The sequence below is a fragment of the Abramis brama genome (genome assembly GCF_963993115.1).
Source record: "Abramis brama genome assembly, chromosome: 14".
In the NCBI taxonomy this organism is placed as follows: Eukaryota; Metazoa; Chordata; class Actinopteri; order Cypriniformes; family Leuciscidae; genus Abramis; species Abramis brama.
This window is the reverse complement of record NC_139976.1, coordinates 21,416,955-21,440,474: the sequence shown is the minus strand read 5'-3', so window position 1 is coordinate 21,440,474 and position 23,520 is coordinate 21,416,955. Positions and strand designations below refer to the sequence as shown.

Here is a 23,520-nt window from a genome sequence, read left to right as displayed (position 1 = left end):
TCGTTAGCGCCAACTAGTGGCCGATTTCTTTCAAAATTCTTACAGACCTCTAGGGGCTTGAGCCGAACATGCCCATCGAGTTTCGCTCCGATCGGACGTCGTTAACGGTGCTCAAACCTCATTGGCCAATGGCGGCCATGTTTTTTGAGATACGCCAATATCCTTTTAGACATACATGGCCCCTTGGGCCAAGACACTGCATACCAAATTTCAAGTCATTCGGAAAAACGGTCAGTTGTCTATATGTTTTTATTTGTTTTATAGCGCCACCATGTGGCCAATCGACGCAATTTTTTTACTGTGACCTCAGATTGACCTCTTACACATGTGTACCAAGTTTGGTGAAGTTTACTTAATTACTTCTTGAGTTATAGCCATTTTAGTAAAATAGGCTCCTCCCACAACGTTAATTTTGCACCCCCTAGCGACCATTAATCGAAATTTCAACTTTTTTTCGATAATTATTGATCTTCAGACTCCAGAGAACAATTCCGCACTGGTTTGGTTCCGATCGGGCGAAAAACCAGGGACTAGTTCGCAAAAGTAGGTTTTTGACAAAATTCAAAATGGCGAAAAATCTATCATGGCGGAAATGAAATCGGAGATATACGTTTTTTTCTTCAGAAGCTCTGGATTTCAATGATATAAGACACTTGAAGCTACGCCTTACGGTCTGGGAGTTCTGAGCAGTTTTGCGCTTTTGATTGCTATAGCGCCACCTATGGGCCGATTGGGCTGAGTCCGTGTATCTGAGTAGCGAGCAATAGTACTACCATCTGGCAAAGTTTCAAGTCTCTAGGTCTTACGGTTTGGGCTGCACGATGCGTTTTATGGCGGAAAAATAATAATAATAAAAATCAGGACGATTACAATAGGGTTTCAGCACTTCGTGCTTGAACCCCTAAAAATCAGGGCAATTACAATAGGGTTTCAGCACTTCGTGCTTGAACCCCTAATTAAAGCTGCAAGCAGCATTTATCGGGGTTCAAGCAATTAAGGCCTGTAAGGCCTCAAAGCACAAAAGCATAAAAAGTTATTAAGTTTTATTTAGCAAGCATTTAACCACTGACATCATAGATGGAAAAGATCATGTTCTAGCATGATTTACCATGATATACCACATTCTAAAATTATTTACCATAGTTCATCATGATTTATCATGGTTTACCATGATTTACCCTGTTCTAGCATAGTTTACCATGATTTACCATGTTATAGCATGATAAACCACGTTCTAGAAAGATTTAACAGGATTCTTACTGATTTACCTTAATACACCACATTCTACTATTATTTACTATGACTTACCATGCTTCTAGCGTGATTTACCATGATTTACCACATTACTAGCAATTATGTGAAGTGTCAGTGCAAATGAAGTGATAAACACTGACAAAATATGATTGTGTTATAATAGTTATTGTTATACAAGAGATTTTTTTTAGTGTCTACCCTAAATATGAATTAATCCAAAAGCACATGTGAAAAGACTTCATTAATAAGTAGAATGGCCAGCAGAAGCCAGTAGAAGACCACTTATTGGCTCACTTTCACTTTAAACTTAATGATTTGCACCAGTTTTCTGCACTAAATCAAACCAGTTTTTCCATGTCAACTCAATAATGCATGCTCACACACACACACACACACACACACACGCACGCACACACACGCACACACACACACACACACGTTTTTTGGATATGCTATTGAGAAAATATATTTATTTGTCTATAGGCATTTCTTTGTGATCTAATAATATAAAACTATGTTACCAGTATAGGGCTGTAACGATTCCTCAATTATAGTCAAGTACTCGATTAAAAAAAATCCTTGATTGCAATTTACCCCTAGAGTAATTGGCAAAATACCAAAAGTGGTGCATTCCACAGACGAGAATCAAACAACCGCAGAATTACAGTTTTCTAAGACAACGCGATATTTAAAACCATTTACAGTCATAGTATAGCATAGTGCCATTGTGAAATCACAAAGTCTGTGATTCAGTTAAATAAATATATCCTCTGTTTTTTGCTTGTTTGTTTTTTTTTTTCACACAGAAGACACATGGGTGCAGATTAGCCTACATGTTAAAATTACCTCAGCTCCATCCACAGTAAACGCTGCTCCAAGCAAACTCAGTCTCTGCAGTGCTGTTTGTTTAGGTTTCCAATAACGTGCAAATATGGGAACGCAAGTCGGACGCAATTTGTGTTTCATAGTTGCACTGTTATCATTTGTGGAGCACATCTGGGTTTCTCAAACTGCTGTCCATCGCGATTTCAAAATAAAAGTTTAAACTCTTGCTCTGAATTTGCATGTTTTGATGTGCACATGTTCTCGTTCAAGAAATTACAGTGACTGTAGCATTTCTATCGTACAGAAGTGGTCAAATATTAAAGTTTAAGTTGACATTTGAATTAGTTGTTTGGACAATATTAAACAAGGATTTGATAATGCCAGGCTTAGTGTAACAACAACCAGGCAGCTGGCGCCCTCTGCAGGCATTTGTTATTTATGTACATAAGTTATGTTTATATTAGTTTATATAATTTATTTTACATGGGTATATTTTAACAGTGTTCTTCAATAAAACCAATATAATTACTTACTTTGATACTTTACTTGAACCAATTATTGTTGCTTGTTATTATATATTTCTATTTTAAGTCATTTTAAAGGCTGTTGTTAACTTGAATCTATTTTTTACCACAATTTTTTTTATCCGATTACTTGAATAGAATACTAAAATACTAAATACTAAAATACTAAAATAATCGATAGCTACAGCCCTATCATAATAAAAAAGATTGCTTTTTAAAGCATTTGTTTGTTTCCCAATACTGAAAGCTAATGAAAAGGTAATGTGCAATCCTGCTGCTCCCTCGAGTGGACAAAAGTGGTATTAAAGCTTGCATTTTACAATTGAAGTGTTTTAATGAATTAATGAATGGGAATTTATATCTCGGGAACCAGAAGGCAAAAAAGCATATATAGTGCTTGAGGAGCCCTGTTAAATGAGACCATCAATGTGTTTTTGGGCGATTGATGCTGGAAGTTATGACTGTTCAAATGCAAATATTTGGGGGCTTTTATCTCTGGAATGCGCAGGACAAATTACACCACATTTGAATCGAAGCTAGCCAAGGATGGGCCCTTTCCAACGAGCTCTCACAAAAGGTTCGGGGTGGTCTGGATCGGGAGTTACGGCCGTTCAAAATCGGGGGTCCCGCGGACTAGATCCGCGCGGGGGGCGCGCTCCCGAGGCCCGCGACGACACGTTTCGATCAAGAGCCTGGAGAAGACCTTACCATCAAAATTTGAGCGCGAAACGACTTCCCGTTTTCGAGTTATGAGTGAATTTGTATTTGGGGGCGGGGCTTAAATGCCCGTTTTACTTTCGTTTCATTTCATTAATTTACTTTAGTCCATTTCCATATCTCAGTGTGACACAATTGTCAAGTAATACTCCAATAGAGAATAGATACAAAATATGATTTAAAATGTTAAAATAATGATTTTATAAAGTCTAAATATGAATTATATGACAATATTAGGGAGCAGTATGATGAAATGGCAGCAGGGGGCAGTAAAATACCACTTATTGGCTTAATGACATGTTATATAATTTTTACCTTTTTAACTGTTATAGAGGCAAATTTTGTCTGATCTGTCTGAAATTTTTCATGCTTATTAAGAGTCATGAACATTATTATATGAGAATTATATGAACATAGATAGGAATAGGAATTTTTCCTAGGAAAAGACCATTCACAGCCAATACAGGCAATTTACCATAGAAAATATATGGTTTTAAAGCGTTTTAACAGTTATAGCGCCACCTTTGGTCCGATCTCCATACAAATTTCCAGGCTTCTTTAGCATGTTATGACAAATATGCGCATCAATTTTTGTGAAGTTCTGTGTTTTCGTTTAGGATTTATAGGCTTTTGAGTGCATTTTGCCACGCCCATTTTCTTTATGACCCAATATACCCATGCGAAAAATGCAAAAGTTCGACTTTTTTTGATAATTATTTATCTAGAGAGTCCATAGAATTGTCTTAGACTCGTTTGGTTCCGATCGGGCGAAAAACCAGGGACTAGTTCGCAAAAGTAGGTTTTTAACATAATTACGAGGATTTAATGAACGGTTTGATTGACAGCAATGGTTCTTGAGGCAAAGTTGTTTTCCATGAGAAGGTCTATCAAATGATATGCATATTGTGTGGATATTTGTAACACCACGTGATTACGGAGCTGTAAAACTCGTTAGCGCCAACTAGTGGCCGATTTCTTTCAAAATTCTTACAGACCTCTAGGGCCATGAGTCGAACATGCCTACCGAGTTTTGTTCCGATCAGCCTCCGTTAACCTTGTCTAATAGGTGCTCAAATTTCATTGGCCGATGGCGGCCATGTTTTTTGAGATACGCCAATGTCCTCATAGACATACAAGGCACCTTGGACCAAGACACTGCATACCAATTTTCAAGTCAATCGGACTAACGGTCAGGTCGTCATAGCCCTTTTCATGTTTTTTTCATGTTATAGCGACACCTAGAGTTTAATCGTCGCAATTTTTTTACTGTGACCCAAGATTGAACTCCTACACATGTGGACCGAGTTTGGTGAAGATACCTCATTTACATCTTGAGTTATAGCCCTTTTAGTAAAATAGGCTCCTCCCACAACATTAGTTTTGCGCCCCCTAGCGACTGTGAATCGAAATTTCAACTTTTTTTCGATAATTATTGATAATCAGACTCCAGAGAACATTTCTGCACTGGTTTGGTTCCGATCGGACGAAAAACCTAGGACTAGTTCGCAAAAGTAGGTTTTTGACAAAATTCAAAATGGCGGAAAAATTTGCATACCGGAAATGAAATCGGAGATATACGTTTTGTTCTTCAGGGTTCCAGCTTTCCAATGATATAAGACACTTGAGTCTACAACATATGGTCTAGGAGTTATGAGCAGTTTCACGCTTTTGGTCGCTATAGCGCCACCTATGGGCCAATCGGAGTCATACTCTTTGAACCTCTCCTCGATTTTTGTACTACCATTTGGCAAAGTTTCAAGTCTCCAGCACTTACGGTTTAGGCTGCACGATGCGTTTTACGGCAGAAGAAAAATAATAAAAATCAGCACAATTACAATAGGGTTTCAGCACTTCGTGCTTGAACCCCTAATAATAAAAATCAGCACAATTACAATAGGGTTTCAGCACTTCGTGCTTGAACCCCTAATAAAAATCAGTACAATTACAATAGGGTTTCAGCACTTCGTGCTTGAACCCCTAAAAATCAGTACAATTACAATAGGGTTTCAGCACTTCGTGCTTGAACCCCTAATAAAAATCAGTACAATTACAATAGGGTTTCAGCACTTCGTGCTTGAACCCCTAATAAAAATCAGTACAATTACAATAGGGTTTCAGCACTTCGTGCTTGAACCCCTAATAAAAACCAGTACAATTACAATAGGGTTTCAGCACTTCGTGCTTGAACCCCTAATAAAAATCAGTACAAAAAATTACAATAGGGTTTCAGCACTACGTGCTTGAACCCCTAAAAATCAGTAAAATTACAATAGGGTTTCAGCACTTCGTGCTTGAACCCCTAATAATAATAAAAATCAGCACAATTACAATAGGGTTTCAGCACTTCGTGCTTGAACCCCTAATAAAAATCAGCACAATTACAATAGGGTTTCAGCACTTCGTGCTTGAACCCCTAATAAGAAGAGACGTTTTGGACAGTTATAGCGCCACCTATGGTCCGATCTTCACGAAACTTGGCATGCTTCTTCACCATGTTCTGACACATATGCTCATCGATTTTTGTGAAGTTTGGGGTTTTCCCTTAGGTTGTATAGGCCTTTGAGTGTTTTTTTGTCCCACCCCTTTCCTAAATGACCCTGTTACAGCCAGGCAAATGCAAAAGTTAAACTTTTTTTCAATAATTATTGATCTAGAGAGTCCAGAGAATTGCACTAGACTGGTCTGGTCTGGATTGGGCCAAAAACCAGGGACTAGTTCGCAAAAGTAGGTTTTGGACTAAATTGGCCATTCCAAATCGGGATTTGGAGATAGCCATTTTGTCCGTCTGGATCCAGGGATCACAGTGATGCTAAAATGGACAAACTGTCTAGGAGTTGTGAGCAATTTAGTAAATTTGGTCATTATAGCGCCACCTATGGGCCAATCTGGGTCATACTTTGATAGGTTCTCCCCAAATTGAGGACTACCATTTGGCCAAGTTTCAAGGTTCCAGCTCATACGGTTTGGGCTGCACGATGCGTTTTAGGGCGGAATAATAATAATAATAATAATAATAATAAAAATCAGCACAATTACAATAGGGTACGAAAAAAAGTACCTGGAAGCAGGTACAGGTACAACTTTTACACAGTGGAAAACCAAACAAAGCCGAGTCGAGTCGAGTCGAGTCGAGCCGAGCCGAGCCGAGGCGAGCTGGTACTGTGTAGTGGAAAAGCGTCATTTGTTTCATATCAAAAGTACTTGTCTGTCAGCGCGCAGTCTCCTCTCTGATCCACAATGTATTTTTCACTGCGTGAGAACTTGGTGTGGTGTGAGAGTGGCGTTGCTTGTCAGACATAGCAACAGTAACTAAAGTGGGCGGGTCTTTGCGAATGGTCATTGACAGTATGGACGGGGATTCGCCAGTCCCAATTCAAAACAAATTTCATGACAATCCATCATTGTTTGGTTCAAACATGTGAGAGCATCAAAATGATCCATGGGTGAAATTGATTGGATTTAATTCATTTTTTTGTCAGTTCCTATCATAATTTTAACATTTTGGCGTTATTGTTTAGCTATTTACCTATGTTTTCAAATTTCCTTTGTTTTTTTGTTGTTGTCTCGATCGGACTAATGGCTTTGAAGATAAACACAATTTTTTAAAGCTCTAAATGACACTTACAAAAACCATAAGGCAAATCCTGGCATGTTTGGTATTGTTGGACTCGGCAAGGATTCAGGAGTCTTAGGAGGTCACTCCTGTGAAAAAACACTGTCTTGAAACTTCTAAGGCTCCTTCAAGGCATTGTGCCAATGACGTATACTGAGTTTTTTGAGATACACCAATGTTCTCATAGACTATCATGGCACCCTGGAAAAAGACACTGCGTGCCAATTTTCAGTAGACTAACAGTTGGGTGCGCTTATAGCTATTTTCATGATTTTTTTCACTGTTATAGCGCCACCAAGTGGCCAATTGTCACGATTTTTTTCATGTCAACTCAGATTGAGCTTATGAACATGTGTCCCAAGTTTAGCGAAAATATCTCTTTCCGCTCACAAGTTATAACCATTTTATTGTGCCACCAAGTGGCAAATTGTCATGATTTTTTTTTTTCACGTGACCTCAGAATGAGCTCATGAACGTGTCCCAAGTTTTGCGAAAATATCTCTTTCCATTCACAAGTTATAACCGTTTAATAGTGCCACCAATTGGCCAATTGTTGCGATTTTTATCAAGTGATCTCAGGTTGAGCTCAGGAAGATGTATCCCGAGTTTAGCAAAAAAATCGTTTTCCGTTCACAATTTATAACCGTTTTAGTAAAAGTGGCCCTGGTGCCATCAAATATTTTGGTTCCCCTTATCGACCGTTAATTGAAATTTTGAATTTTTTGGATGATTATTGATTGTCAGACTCCAGAGAATATTCTTGCAGTGGTTTGGTTCCGATTGGGCCAAAAACCTAAGAGAAGGTCGCAAAAATAGGTTTTTCAAAAAAATGCAATTTACTCGAAATTGGCGCCTGAAGGCGAGCAAATCGGAGATAGCCATTTCGCCCGCCTTGAGCCAAGGATTCCAACGATATAAGACACTTGATCCTGGGACAAACGGTCTAAGAGTTATGAGCGATTTTCAACTTTTGGCTGCTGTAGCGCCACCTATGGGCCAATCGGGGTCATACTCTGATAGGTTGTCCCCAAATTGAGGCCTACCATCTGGCCAGGTTTCAAGTCTCTAGGCCTTACGGTTTGTCCTGCACGATGCGTTTTACGAATCCTTACAATTACAATAGGGTTTCAGCATTTCATGCTTGAACCCCTAATAAGAATGAAGGCTTTTTGCCAGTTATAGCGCCACCTATGGTCCGATCTCCATGAAACTCTGCATGCTTCCTCACCATGTTCTGACACATATGCTCATCAATTTTTGTGAAGTTCCGAGTTTTTCTTTGGGATTTATAGGCTTTTGAGTGTATTTTGCCACGCCCCTTTTCTAAGTGACCCCGTTACAGCCACCCAAATGCCAAAGTTCAACTTTTTTTTGATAATTATTGATCTAGAGAGTCCAGAGAATTGTCCTAGACTGGTTTGGTTCCGATCGGGCGAAAAACCAGGGACTAGTTCGCAAAAGTAGGTTTTGGACAAAATTCGACATAGCAGAAAATTTTCCCTGCCTACATCCAAATCGGAGATAGCCATTTCGCCCGCCTTGAGCCAAGGATTCCAACGATATAAGACACTTGATCCTGGGACAAACGGTCTAAGAGTTATGAGCGATTTTCAACTTTTGGCTGCTGTAGCGCCACCTATGGGCCAATCGGGGTCATACTCTGATAGGTTGTCCCCAAATTGAGGCCTACCATCTGGCCAGGTTTCAAGTCTCTAGGCCTTACGGTTTGTCCTGCACGATGCGTTTTACGAATCCTTACAATTACAATAGGGTTTCAGCATTTCATGCTTGAACCCCTAATAAGAATGAAGGCTTTTTGCCAGTTATAGCGCCACCTATGGTCCGATCTCCATGAAACTCTGCATGCTTCCTCACCATGTTCTGACACATATGCTCATCAATTTTTGTGAAGTTCCGAGTTTTTCTTTGGGATTTATAGGCTTTTGAGTGTATTTTGCCACGCCCCTTTTCTAAGTGACCCCGTTACAGCCACCCAAATGCCAAAGTTCAACTTTTTTTTGATAATTATTGATCTAGAGAGTCCAGAGAATTGTCCTAGACTGGTTTGGTTCCGATCGGGCGAAAAACCAGGGACTAGTTCGCAAAAGTAGGTTTTGGACAAAATTCGACATAGCAGAAAATTTTCCCTGCCTACATCCAAATCGGAGATAGCCATTTCGCCCGCCTTGAGCCAAGGATTCCAACGATATAAGACACTTGATCCTGGGACAAACGGTCTAAGAGTTATGAGCGATTTTCAACTTTTGGCTGCTGTAGCGCCACCTATGGGCCAATCGGGGTCATACTCTGATAGGTTGTCCCCAAATTGAGGCCTACCATCTGGCCAGGTTTCAAGTCTCTAGGCCTTACGGTTTGTCCTGCACGATGCGTTTTACGAATCCTTACAATTACAATAGGGTTTCAGCATTTCATGCTTGAACCCCTAATAAGAATGAAGGCTTTTTGCCAGTTATAGCGCCACCTATGGTCCGATCTCCATGAAACTCTGCATGCTTCCTCACCATGTTCTGACACATATGCTCATCAATTTTTGTGAAGTTCCGAGTTTTTCTTTGGGATTTATAGGCTTTTGAGTGTATTTTGCCACGCCCCTTTTCTAAGTGACCCCGTTACAGCCACCCAAATGCCAAAGTTCAACTTTTTTTTGATAATTATTGATCTAGAGAGTCCAGAGAATTGTCCTAGACTGGTTTGGTTCCGATCGGGCGAAAAACCAGGGACTAGTTCGCAAAAGTAGGTTTTGGACAAAATTCGACATAGCAGAAAATTTTCCCTGCCTACATCCAAATCGGAGATAGCCATTTCGCCCGCCTTGAGCCAAGGATTCCAACGATATAAGACACTTGATCCTGGGACAAACGGTCTAAGAGTTATGAGCGATTTTCAACTTTTGGCTGCTGTAGCGCCACCTATGGGCCAATCGGGGTCATACTCTGATAGGTTGTCCCCAAATTGAGGCCTACCATCTGGCCAGGTTTCAAGTCTCTAGGCCTTACGGTTTGTCCTGCACGATGCGTTTTACGAATCCTTACAATTACAATAGGGTTTCAGCATTTCATGCTTGAACCCCTAAAAATCAGTACAATTACAATAGGTGTTCAGCACTTCGTGCTTGAACCCCTAAAAATCAGCACAATTACAATAGGGTTTCAGCACTTCGTGCTTGAACCCCTAATAATAAAAATCAGTACAATTACAATAGGGTTTCAGCACTTCGTGCTTGAACCCCTAATAATAATAAAAATCAGCACAATTACAATAGGGTTTCAGCACTTCGTGCTTGAACCCCTAATAAAAATCCTTACAATTACAATAGGGTTTCAGCACTTCGTGCTTGAACCCCTAATTAAAGCTGCAAGCAGCATTTATCGGGGTTCAAGCAGTTAAGGCCTTTAAGGCCTTTAAGCACACAAGCATCAAAAGACATTACGTTTTATTTAGCAAGCATTTAACAACTGCCATCATAGATGAAAAAGTCAATTTACAGCCAATACATGCAGTTTGCCATAGGAAATATATGGTTTTAAAGCGTTTTTACAGTTATAGCACCTTTTTGCCTGAGTCTTCTTACAGTCTTGCCTGATCTCCACCACTTTTATTAGTAGTACTCAAAGTGTGCCTATATATATGTGGCAAATTTGTTGTAAATATGTAATTTTGATAAGGAGTTTAGACAATTATATTCAGTGGCGTAACGAGCCAACACCGGGCACTTAAGTAGGATTATCAAGGCGGGCCCCTTGATGACGCAATTGATGACATTGATGACGCAATGTCCGCGAGTAGGCTACCATCAATAGGGCAGGATATGATCATACACAGCATATAAGAGATGAGATGACTAACAAAATCAGGAGGAGCCTACGCTCACCAAAAAAAACCAAAAAAAAAACCACTGGTGACAGCGCACCATAACACATTGTTAGGCCTAGGTCCAAATACATAAAAAAGATGCTCTCTTACATTATAGCGGGATTTTCCGGGCTTTCCTATGTGCAACTGCAAAGTTGTCGATTAGATCAGGATTGTGCACACGGGCATTCTCAATTGACCCTTCGCAGGGAGTTTGATTGACAGGTGATCTGACTAATCATAATCCGCCATTTTGTCCCACAAAGCAGTCAGGAGAGTTAGTAGATTAACTTTGGAGGATTTAAATTTGAAAAACAAAGTGTACTGACGTCTTAGCACTTTAAAACAACATTCCTTTTATGTTCATTCATGTTTATTTTAATGCTATAAATTAACTAGAAGGAAGAGATGATCGGTTCACGAGCAGCTTTAACTGAGCCTTGAGTCTACAGCGATCTGTCAGACACATTAAAGAGTCACAAAACGGTATTTATTGTTTAAATGTCTCTAAAAAATGACTACATTTGAAAGGTGAGACTTTTGGCGCTTTTCCATTACCAGTACCAGCTCAACTCAACTTGACTCGACTCGACTCGGCTCGCTTTTCGCTCCGTTTTCCATTGCAGATAGTACCTCCACAATAGTACCTGGTCGTCATAGCGACGCTGCAGGAAACTGCCGTGACTTAATCTTCTACGCGAGATACATCCGCTGCCACACACAATGGACAATGAAGGAAATCGAGTGTATGCTGTTTCTGGATGTTTTTGTTTTTGCTGTTTTTTATTCAGGATACTCCGTCTGGCGCGTGCAATGATGACGCAGTGATTCTCTCTGACCAATCAGCAGTCTGCCGTGTTTTCACGTCACATTTTAGTATCGCCTCAGCTTGCCCCAGCTCACTTAGAACCTCGCCGGAGGTGGTACGAAAAAAAGTACCTGGAAGCAGGTACAGGTACAACTTTTACACAGTGGAAAACCAAACAAAGCTGAGTCAAGTCGAGCCGAGCCGAGCCGAGCCGAGCTGGCTGTAGTGGAAAAGCGCCATTTGTTTCATATCAAAAGTACTTGTCTGTCAGCGCACAGTCTCCTCTCTGATCCGCAATGTATTTTTCACTGCGTGAGAACTTGGTGTGGTGTGAGAGTGGCGTCGCTTGTCAGACAGTAACTAAAGTGGGCGGGTCTTTGCGAATGGTCATTGACAGTATGGACGGGGATTCGCCAGTCCCAATTCAAAACAAATTTCATGACAATCCATCATTGTTTGTTTCAAACATGTGAGAGCATCAAAATGATCCATGGGTGAAATTGATTGGATTTAATTCATTTTTTTGTCAGTTCCTATCATAATTTTAACATTTTGGCGTTATTGTTTAGCTATTTACCTATGTTTTCAAATTTCCTGTGTTTTTTTGTTGTTGTCTCGATCGGACTAACGGCTTTGAAGATAAACACAATTTTTTAAAGCTCTAAATGACACTTACAAAAACCATAAGGCGAAACCTGTCATGTTTGGTATTGTTGGACTCTGCAAGGATTCAGGAGTCTTAGGAGGTCACTCCTGTGAAAAAACACTGGCTTGAAACTTCTAAGGCTCCTTCAAGGCATTGTGCCAATGACGTATACTGAGTTTTTTGAGATACACCAATGTTCTCATAGACTATCATGGCACCCTGGACAAAGACACTGCGTGCCAATTTTCAGTAGACTAACAGTTGGGTGCGCTTATAGCTATTTTCATGATTTTTTTCACTGTTATAGCGCCACCAAGTGGCCAATTGTCACGTTTTTTTTCATGTCAACTATAATATATCTCTCTATAAAATATCTCTTTCCGCTCACAAGTTATAACCATTTTATAGTGCCACCAAGTGGCCAATTGTCATGATTTTTTTTCACGTGACCTCAGAATGAGCTCATGAACATGTGTCCCAAGTTTTGCGAAAATATCTCTTTCCGTTCACAAGTTATAACCGTTTTATAGTGCCACCAAGTGGCCAATTGTTGCGATTTTTTTTCAAGTGATCTCAGGTTGAGCTCAGGAAGATGTATCCCAAGTTTAGCAAAAAAAATCTCTTTCCGTTCACAATTTATAACCGTTTTAGTAAAAGTGGCCCTGGTGCCATCAAATATTTTGGTTCCCCTTATCGACCGTTAATTGAAATTTTGAATTTTTTGGATGATTATTGATTATCAGACTCCAGAGAATACTCTTGCAGTGGTTTGGTTCCGATCGGGCCAAAAACCTAGGAGAAGTTTGCAAAAATAGGTTTTTAAAAAAAATGCAATTTACTTGAAATTGGCGCCAGAAGGACGAGCAAATCGGAGATAGCCATTTTGTCCGCCTTGAGCCAAGGATTCCAACGATATAAGACACTTGACCCTGGGACAAACGGCCTAAGAGTTATGAGCGATTTTGAACTTTTGGTTGCTGTAGCGCCACCTATGGGCCAATCGGGGTCATACTCTGATAGGTTGTCCCCAAATTGAGGCCTACCATCTGGCCAGGTTTCAAGTCTCTAGGCCTTACGGTTTGTCCTGCACGATGCGTTTTACGAATCCTTACAATTACAATAGGGTTTCAGCATTTCATGCTTGAACCCCTAATAAGAATGAAGGCTTTTTGCCAGTTATAGCGCCACCTATGGTCCGATCTCCATGAAACTCTGCATGCTTCCTCACCGTGTTCTGACACATATGCTCATCAATTTTGGTGAAGTTCTGAGTTTTCCTTTGGGATTTATAGGCTTTTGAGTGTATTTTGCCACGCCCCTTTTCTAAATGACCCTGTTACAGCCACCCAAATGCCAAAGTTCAACTTTTTTTTTATAATTATTGATCTAGAGAGTCCAGAGAATTGTCCTGGACTGGTTTGGTTCCGATCAGGCGAAAAACCAGGGACTAGTTCGCAAAAGTAGGTTTTGGACAAAATTCGACATAGCAGAAATTTTTCCCTGCCTACATCCAAATCGGAGATAGCCATTTTGTCCGCCTTGAGCCAAGGATTCCAACGATATGAGACACTTGACCCTGGGACAAACGGCCTAAGAGTTATGACCGATTTTGAACTTTTGGTTGCTGTAGCGCCACCTATGGGCCAATCGGGGTCATACTCTGATAGGTTGTCCCCAATTTTGGTGAAGTTCTGAGTTTTCCTTTGGGATTTATAGGCTTTTGAGTGTATTTTGCCACGCCCCTTTTCTAAATGACCCTGTTACAGCCACCCAAATGCCAAAGTTCAACTTTTTTTTGATAATTATTGATCTAGAGAGTCCAGAGAATTGTCCTAGACTGGTTTGGTTCCGATCGGGCGAAAAACCAGGGACTAGTTCGCAAAAGTAGGTTTTGGACAAAATTCGACATAGCAGAACATTTTCCCTGCCTACATCCAAATCGGAGATAGCCATTTTGTCCGCCTTGAGCCAAGGATTCCAACGATATAAGACACTTGACCCTGGGACAAACGGCCTAAGAGTTATGAGCGATTTTGAACTTTTGGTTGCTGTAGCGCCACCTATGGGCCAATCGGGGTCATACTCTGATAGGTTGTCCCCAAATTGAGGCCTACCATCTGGCCAGGTTTCAAGTCTCTAGGCCTTACGGTTTGTCCTGCACGATGCGTTTTACGAATCCTTACAATTACAATAGGGTTTCAGCATTTCATGCTTGAACCCCTAATAAGAATGAAGGCTTTTTGCCAGTTATAGCGCCACCTATGGTCCGATCTCCATGAAACTCTGCATGCTTCCTCACCGTGTTCTGACACATATGCTCATCAATTTTGGTGAAGTTCTGAGTTTTCCTTTGGGATTTATAGGCTTTTGAGTGTATTTTGCCACGCCCCTTTTCTAAATGACCCTGTTACAGCCACCCAAATGCCAAAGTTCAACTTTTTTTTGATAATTATTGATCTAGAGAGTCCAGAGAATTGTCCTGGACTGGTTTGGTTCCGATCGGGCGAAAAACCAGGGACTAGTTTGCAAAAGTAGGTTTTGGACAAAATTCGACATAGCAGAAATTTTTCCCTGCCTACATCCAAATCGGAGATAGCCATTTTGTCCGCCTTGAGCCAAGGATTCCAACGATATGAGACACTTGACCCTGGGACAAACGGCCTAAGAGTTATGACCGATTTTGAACTTTTGGTTGCTGTAGCGCCACCTATGGGCCAATCGGGGTCATACTCTGATAGGTTGTCCCCAAATTGAGGCCTACCATCTGGCCAGGTTTCAAGTCTCTAGGCCTTACGGTTTGTCCTGCACGATGCGTTTTACGAATCCTTACAATTACAATAGGGTTTCAGCATTTCATGCTTGAACCCCTAATTAAAGCTGCAAGCAGCATTTATCGGGGTTCAAGCAGTTAAGGCCTTTAAGACATTTAAGCACAAAAGCATAAAAAGTTATTAAGATTTATTTAGCAAGCATGTAACCCAGCCGCGGCGCTACCATTGGGCCCGGGTGGGCCTGGGCCCACCCATTTTAGGTCCGGGCCCACCCATTTTCTACTATGGTTTTGTACATTCCTTCATTCGGATCTATTTGCGATCCATTCCATTCTAAACAAACAACGCAGTTTAGCCTTCATTCGTCCTTGTTACATTATTCATTAAGATAATAATAAATGCACGCATAATTATCAGTGAACTTGATAAATGTTGCAGATATGTTTTACTATGCATGAACAAACAAATGCCTTGTGTGCAAAATTCAGAATAAAATTAATGTGCAGCAATTTGTACAAATAGAGAGTCTGTAGGCCTATATGTGTTGTAGCCATCAAGCTCATTTAGTTTCATATTTGTTAAAATATTATAATGTTATTTTTTCATCTAAGTTGACTATGAAAAGTGAACCGCACGAGTAAGATAGGATACGCAATATCGAGAGACATGGAGCGGGTCAGACATGATTTTGACCACTTAATTAAGTTAGAAAGGCCTTTTTTAAGTGAATTTCGTTTTGTATAAATTGTATCTTAATTTTAATATTTTTTTTATCAACCAATTGCCTGGATAAATATAGGAGACAATATAATCATAGAGGCGCCCGCGCGGTCACTTGCATTGCTCGTAAACACAGGAGCGCATCTAATCCTAACTTAACGAAACTCAGCATATGCCTCACAGACATGAAATATATCTTAAAGCTTGAAATGTCTTTTTAACAATTTAAAACGAAAAGAAAAAGGCTAGGCCTACTCTCTGATTATGCAATCCATGATGTGCATTTCTCTCTATAGGCGCGTTCACGGAGATGACGATCGACAACTTCATCTTTACAGCTGTTGCTGCTGTTAATAAACTAAAAATAATAGGCCTATAATTTTATTAAACAATACATTCAATTAAATTGTAATTTTATTAAAAAAAGCAACAAAAAATTCCTAAGTTTTTTTGTTTTTTTTTTAAACCTGTATTACGCATTAAATTCAGGTAGGCTATGAGTCGCTGTCCTACGTGCCGCAGAAAAGCGCTGAAACGGAGATGAAGGGGAACCCCCTTTTTCTTTTTTTTTTTTTTGGCTTATTTTAACTGGCCCATCCAGTTTTCTGGAGGCCCACCTACAATCAAAATCCTGGCGCCGCTAGTGATGTAACCACTGACATAATAGATGGAAAAGACCATTTACAGCCAATACAGGCAGTTTACCATGGGAAATATATGGTTTTAAAGCTTTTTAACAGTTATAGTGATCACTAGTCATCACTATAGTGATCAACAGATCAACAGATCACTCAGATCACTAGGATCATATCAGCTAGAAATACCAAGGGTTCACTCAAAGCATGGCGAGTCCGCTTTTAGCTATTATGCCAGCCGCAGCTGGAACCAGCTTCCAGAGGAGATCAGACGTGCTCCTACAATAGTCACTTTCAAATCCAGACTCAAAACACTTCTGTTTAGCTATGCATTTAATGAATGAGCACTGTGCCAATGTTCGTCCGACTGTTTGTACTGTACTGTACTGTATTTTATTTTTTATTTTCCTAAACTGTTTTAATTATTCTTATTTCTTTTTATTATTTTAATTTCTTCTATGTAAAGCACTTTGAATTGCCATTGTGTATGAAATGTGCTATATAAATAAACTTGCCTTGCCTTGCCTAGAAGACCACTTATTGGCTCACTTTCACTTTAAACTTCATGATTTTCACCAGTTTTCTGCACTAAAGCAAACCAGTTTTTCTATGTTAAGTCAATAATGCATGCTTACACACACACACACACACAATTTTTTTTAATGTTTTGGGATATGTTATTGAGAAAATATATTTATTGGTCTATAGGAATTCCTTTGTGATCTAATAATATAAAAAAGAAAAGAAAAAAAAAAGAAAAAAAGATTGCTTTTTAAAACATTTGTTTGTTTTCCAATACTGAAAACTAATGAAAAGGTCATGCGTAATCCTGCTGCTCCCTCTAGTGGACAGTGGTATTACAGCTTCCATTTTACAGTTGAAGTGATTGAATGAATTAATGAATGGGAATTTGGTTTTTCACTTATATCTCGGGAACCAGAAGGCGAAAAATCTCAGAGCATAGATAGTGCTTGAGGAGCCCTGTTGAATGAGACCATCAAGGTGTTTTTGGGCGATTGGGGCCAGGAGTTAGGACTGTTCAAATGCAAATATTTTGGGGCTTTTATCTCTGGAATGCCCTGGGCAAATTACACCACATTTGAATCGAAGCTAGCCAAGGACGGGCCCTTTCCAACGAGCTCTCACACAAGGTTTGGGGTGGTCTGGGTCGGGTCGCGGACGCGGGGGGCGCGCTCCCGAGGCCCGCGACGACACGTTTCGATCAAGAGCCCGGAGAGGTCCTTACCATCAAAATTTGAGCATGCAACGACTTTCCGTTTTTTGAGTTATGAATGAATTTGTATACGGGGGCATGGCTTAAATGCTGTTTTACTTTCGTTTCATTTCATTCATTTATTTTCGTCCATTTCCATATGTCAGTGTGACATAATTGTCAAGTAATACTCCAATAGATGAGTTTTGACAAAATGTGATTATAAATGTTAAAATAATGATTTTATAAAGTCTAAATATGAATTATATAACAATATTAGGGAGTAGTATGATGAAATGACAGCAGGGGGCAGTAAAATACCACTTATTGGCTTAATATGACATGTTATATCATTTTGACCTTTTTAACTGTTATAGAGGCAAATTTTGTCCGATCTGTGTGAAATTTTTCATGCTTATTAAGAGTAATATTATGTTCTGACTTGTTTTTTCACTTCGTGCTTGAACCCCTAATAAAAATCAGCACAATTACACTTCGTGCTTGAACCCCTAAAAATCGGTACAATTACAATAGGGTTTCAGCACTTCGTGCTTGAACCCCTAATAAAAATCAGTACAATTACAATAGGGTTTCAGCACTTCGTGCTTGAACCCCTAATAATAATAAAAATCAGTACAATTACAATAGGGTTTCAGCACTTCGTGCTTGAACCCCTAATCAGCACAATAACAATAGGGTTTCAGCATTTCATGCTTGAACCCCTAAAAATCCTTACAATTACAATAGGGTTTCAGCACTTCGTGCTTGAACCCCTAATAAAAATCAGCACAATTACAATAGGGTTTCAGCACTTCGTGCTTGAACCCCTAATAAAAATCAGGACAATTACAATAGGGTTTCAGCACTTCGTGCTTGAACCCCTAAAAATCAGGACAATTACAATAGGGTTTCAGCACTTCGTGCTTGAACCCCTAATAAAAATCAGTACAATTACAATAGGGTTTCAGCACTTCGTGCTTGAACCCCTAATAAAAATCAGTACAATTACAATAGGGTTTCAGCACTTCGTGCTTGAACCCCTAAAAATCAGTACAATTACAATAGGGTTTCAGCACTTCGTGCTTGAACCCCTAAAAATCAGAGCAATTACAATAGGGTTTCAGCACTTCGTGCTTGAACCCCTAAAAATCAGGACAATTACAATAGGGTTTCAGCACTTCGTGCTTGAACCCCTAATAATAAGTATGAGCAATAACAATAGTGATGCCTTGCTTTCAGCAAGCACCACTAATAAGTATGCAAGAGAACACTAATGATGCCTTGCCTTTGGCAAGCACCATTAATAATAATAAGTATGAGCAATAACAATAGTGATGCCTTGCTTTCAGCAAGCACCACTAATAATAATAATAAGTTTAAATAGGATTTCAGTAAGTTGGCTCTCTCAAGCCAACTTAATAAGTTTAAGTACAATATCAGTAAGTTGGCTCTCTCAAGTATAAGCAATAACAATAGTGATGCCTTGCTTTCAGCAAGCACCACTAATAATAAGTATGAGCAATAACAATAGTGATGCCTTGCTTTCAGCAAGCACCACTAATAAGTATGAGCAATAACAATAGTGATGCCTTGCTTTCAGCAAGCACCACTAATAATAATAAGAATAATAAGTATGAGCAATAACAATAGTGATGCCTTGCTTTCAGCAAGCACCACTAATAAGTTTAAATAGGATTTCAGTAAGTTGGCTCTCTCAAGCCAACTTAATAATATAATAAAGGTATAAATAATAATATAATAAAGTATAATAATAATACTACTACTAATAATATATTTTTTAATTATTTTGATATTTTTTTAATTATTACTAATAATAATATAAAAAATATAATAAGTAATAATATAATAAAGGTATAAATGTATAATTGTGTGAAATGTATTATGAAAATTGACTAGCAATTTCGACAAGCAAATACCAAGAAATAGGTTGCAGCAGTTTGTCTTTCGACTATACTTGCAAAATCCGCGGTGGGACTGAGCTCGAATAGCTTTAGCATCGGCGACTTTTTATTGTATGAAATCGCTGTCAATCAAAAGGAGATGCAGCCTTGCGACAGACCCTCCAATCATCACGCAGAAGTCCGGAGTCCAGGCCAGCCCACTCCTCATTCACCCCCAGAGACGCTGAGCGTCCGTGGGCGGGACATAATCGCAGCATTTATCCAATGACCGTCTAGTTTGAAGCACTGAAAAAAAACTGTTCAAAGCAGCCCTATTGAAGTCAATGGACGCTGGGCTTCAACAGGGAAATGCACGGTGACGCTACAGGAATGTATGAGAAGGAAATCGAGTCAGCCGACCTGCTATATGTAACTGATTCTGAACGAACTCGTCTTTGAGATGAACGTTTTCTAACGCATTTTTAGTCAATAAAATGTTAACACAATAGTACATATTTGACCATTAATTTTTTGACATTATAGGGGAAGCCGAGCTTTCCTTGCAGTCTTAAAGAAATCCCCACTGATATATATATATATATATATATATATATATATAAAGATAAACATGTTCTTGTTTGTTTTCGTTGGTTCTAAATTTCTCTCTTTTTTTCATAGGCAAGTTGTTTGTACGTCACAACAGCATGCAATTGAGCAGGATCTACCCATCTGGTCAGCGGGTGCAATCCTCCAACTACAATCCTCAAGACATGTGGAATGCTGGTTGTCAGATGGGTAAACATTTAATTAAAGAAAACGTTTTTAAAAATGACTGCACAGTCAACATTTATAAATTACTGACAGAAAAATTATTTTGCAGTGGCATTAAACTTTCAAACCCAATGTAACGAGATGGATCTAAACAGAGGCCGTTTTTTACCAAACGGCCGCTGTGGCTTTGTGTTAAAACCAAGCTTCATGTGCCAGCCTGATTCAGAGTTTAACCCAGAAAACACTGGGGGAGGCCCTGGCCACAACCCAGCATTGCTTACTATCAAGGTGAGTTAATGAACAGAGGGATCTTTATGAAAAGTAAACTTCTGTTGAGAAGAATTTGCCTGTCTATTTCCTGCTAGAAAATAAATTAAAATACTTGAGTTTTTAATGGTTTTATTGTGACATGATGTCACAATATTTGACTTCCAAAAATTGACGTATCAATACAATTGTAGTACATCATCATTCATCATTTACTTTAACCAAAAGCAGCTATTCCACCGTCGGGCCGAACGGTTCTAAGAACGGTAATGACCGGTTCCAGTTGTATTTCCACTTAAACGTACAGTATGGATTTTTTTCGCCACTAGGGGTCGCTAACCTCTTACAATAACAAAGGCGTAGTTTGATGACGCAACATTTGCTAAGAATTATGGATCTTGTCGTCAACGTCAAGCCGACCGATCTAATAATGTTTATGGATGACTGAATACATTGATGTTTTTATCATGACTGTGATATGAAGCAGTTCGGGATTGCTAAGAGACAGCTATCAGCTCCACACGCGACGCGAGTCCCGCGGATATAAAAGGAATATGGACATTTCATTCTACCGAACTACAAGGATAATTACTACTCACAGGTCAGTTTATTAGACAAATTAAACTTGTGAGGTAACGCAGCGCTGTTTCACTTGTTCTAACATTACAATAGCACACTAAACTGCATTTGAATGTGTTGAAATGTATGTGTTAGTTTGTCTGTGTGAGACTAGCAGTAAGCTAGATCAACATGAGAATAACATACAGATCATATTCTAACATTTTATCATTGTTGAACTATATAACATTGATTAGTTTTATGTAAATGTGCTCACCTGTTTAATAAAGTACATGTAGGAGCGGTCGAGTCTCGGACGTGGAACTCTCGTTTATATATGGGAGCTCTCGGCATCTCGAAAACACCGCGCTGATATTGATTCTCGTTTTAGTTCTCCTTTTTTATCTAAAGTCTGCTTGCCATGGTCCATAATGTTTGAACGAAACAACAACAGCATGCAGATAGACATTGCGAACTACAGTGGTCCACGTCTGTCGTCTTGGTTACTATCAGAGGGCTCTACTCTAGTTCATAGCTCTGGTTACCATGGCAGTACAAGCGGAAACCAGGGACAAACGCGTATATGACGCCATTGACTGCGACAAAACGGAAATAAAGAAACGGGACGTTTCTCGAATTAAATTACAAATTTCTCCTGGTTTGAAAGTTGTTGGAAACAGTCGGGATAATGTAAGTAAACAACTAAAAAATATATATAACATAGATATAGTGATTTTTGCTATTTTTAAAGCAAAAAAGTTACATATTGTGCCTTTAAGCCTGGTACTGCACGGCACGGTTACAAACTGTTCTCGACCCATTCTTGACACGGTTGCCTAATCATGCTGGTAGAATACATGTAGTGACTTTGCAACCCAGGATTGGTCACTTGTCTGTTGCTTGGCAACCAGTTTCTCTGTAGCTGGCTAATTATGCTATTTGATTTGTAAACACAAATTAATAAAATGAAAAGAAATATCTGATCATCCTCCATCACGCGGTCGCTATTTACATCTCATTTCATCTGTAAACTCTTGCTTTACCAAGGCAACGACTGATGCATTTGTAGGGGTGGGCGATATGGCAAAAATATCATATCACGATCAGGAAAATCACGGTTCACGATTTGATCACGATTCTCTTTCATGTTGGTTTTACTATTTTGCAAGTGACTGAGCATTACAGCCAAACTAGTTTCCCTATTTTTAAAACAAAGCCTTACAAGGTATAAAAATATGAAATAAAAAAAGAATGGCAGACAATTATAGGCCAAAGTGGCACAAATAAAAATAGGCTACACAACAAATGAAATAAACACAACAAATGAAATAAACAGGGCTTTATTTTTCCAGCTACAGTAGGTGTATTTAACAGTAGCATTCAAGAAAGAAATGAAATGAACAAATATAAAAATAAAACACTACATAGACATCACTGTATAAATTATACATTGATTCTTATTAACCCTCTGGGGTCTGGGCTGTTTTTGGGGCCCTTGAGATGTTCTGACATGCCCTGACATTTGTGCTTTTTTCAGTTGCTTATAAACATATTAATGGCAAAGGTGTAAATTCACTCTATAAAGCACAAACAGGGCTACAATAATATGTGAGCCACGTGTATGTACATGTTTTCATTTTTGAGAGAATAATGTTTATGCATGGATATTGAAAAAACTAAAAACTAAAATTTCTGAAATAAGGCCACAAAACACATAGTAAATATGTGTCAATAAGACTTTTGACTAATGGATGTCCTCGCCTAGAATTTTTTCTTCAAAATTATGTGAAAATAGTCTTGCTTTATCGTTCACATAAAACCATACATTGATTTAAATTGATGTAAAACAGGTTTTGCTTGGAAAGCCAATATGCGAGGGGGGCGTGAACGAGGAGTGGTTTACACCTGAGAAATACAATGTCCCATCCCACTCTGCATAATGATGAGCCATTCACTCAGGTGTGAAACTGACTGAGCCACAATGCAAGGACAAAAGATATATTTAGAAGAAGACTTATATTGACCATTTAAGATTTTGCTTACATCTATCTTGTAAATATGTTTTGCTATTTTATTAAAAAGGTTACAATTACAACAATAATTACAATTTCAACAATATTTCAAGTGTACTCTTTCTTTGTAAAAAAAAAAATGATTATAGGCCTACATTTTATCTATGTATTCATTAGTTTGAATTTAGTCAACATTGGAATAGCTAACATCTTAGTTGATGACTTATTTTTGACAAAAATAGTAATTTATATATAGAAATTGCTAAACAAAAGCTTATTTGACGTGGCAGTATATTCTACAGTAAAAACTGTACCCAAATCTAGTCAACAAGATGTTGTCTTTCATATTTCGCCTGACTGTAACGTTGTTTTCATGAAATATTAGGGCATATTGTTAATTTGCAGTTTAATA

At 39.0% G+C, this 23,520-nt stretch overlaps 1 protein-coding gene across 2 annotated transcripts in view; it reads left to right on the top strand.

The window, feature by feature from the left end:
• Positions 1-23,520, top strand: part of plcd3b (phospholipase C, delta 3b) — a 174,765-nt gene that overhangs the window by 114,184 nt on the left and 37,061 nt on the right. For both annotated transcript variants that reach the window (XM_084134388.1, XM_084134389.1), the window contains exons 12-13: positions 20,179-20,295; positions 20,381-20,559. In XM_084134388.1, coding sequence (XP_083990514.1) covers positions 20,179-20,295; positions 20,381-20,559 — 296 coding nt within the window. The remainder of the gene's footprint in view (positions 1-20,178; positions 20,296-20,380; positions 20,560-23,520) is intronic.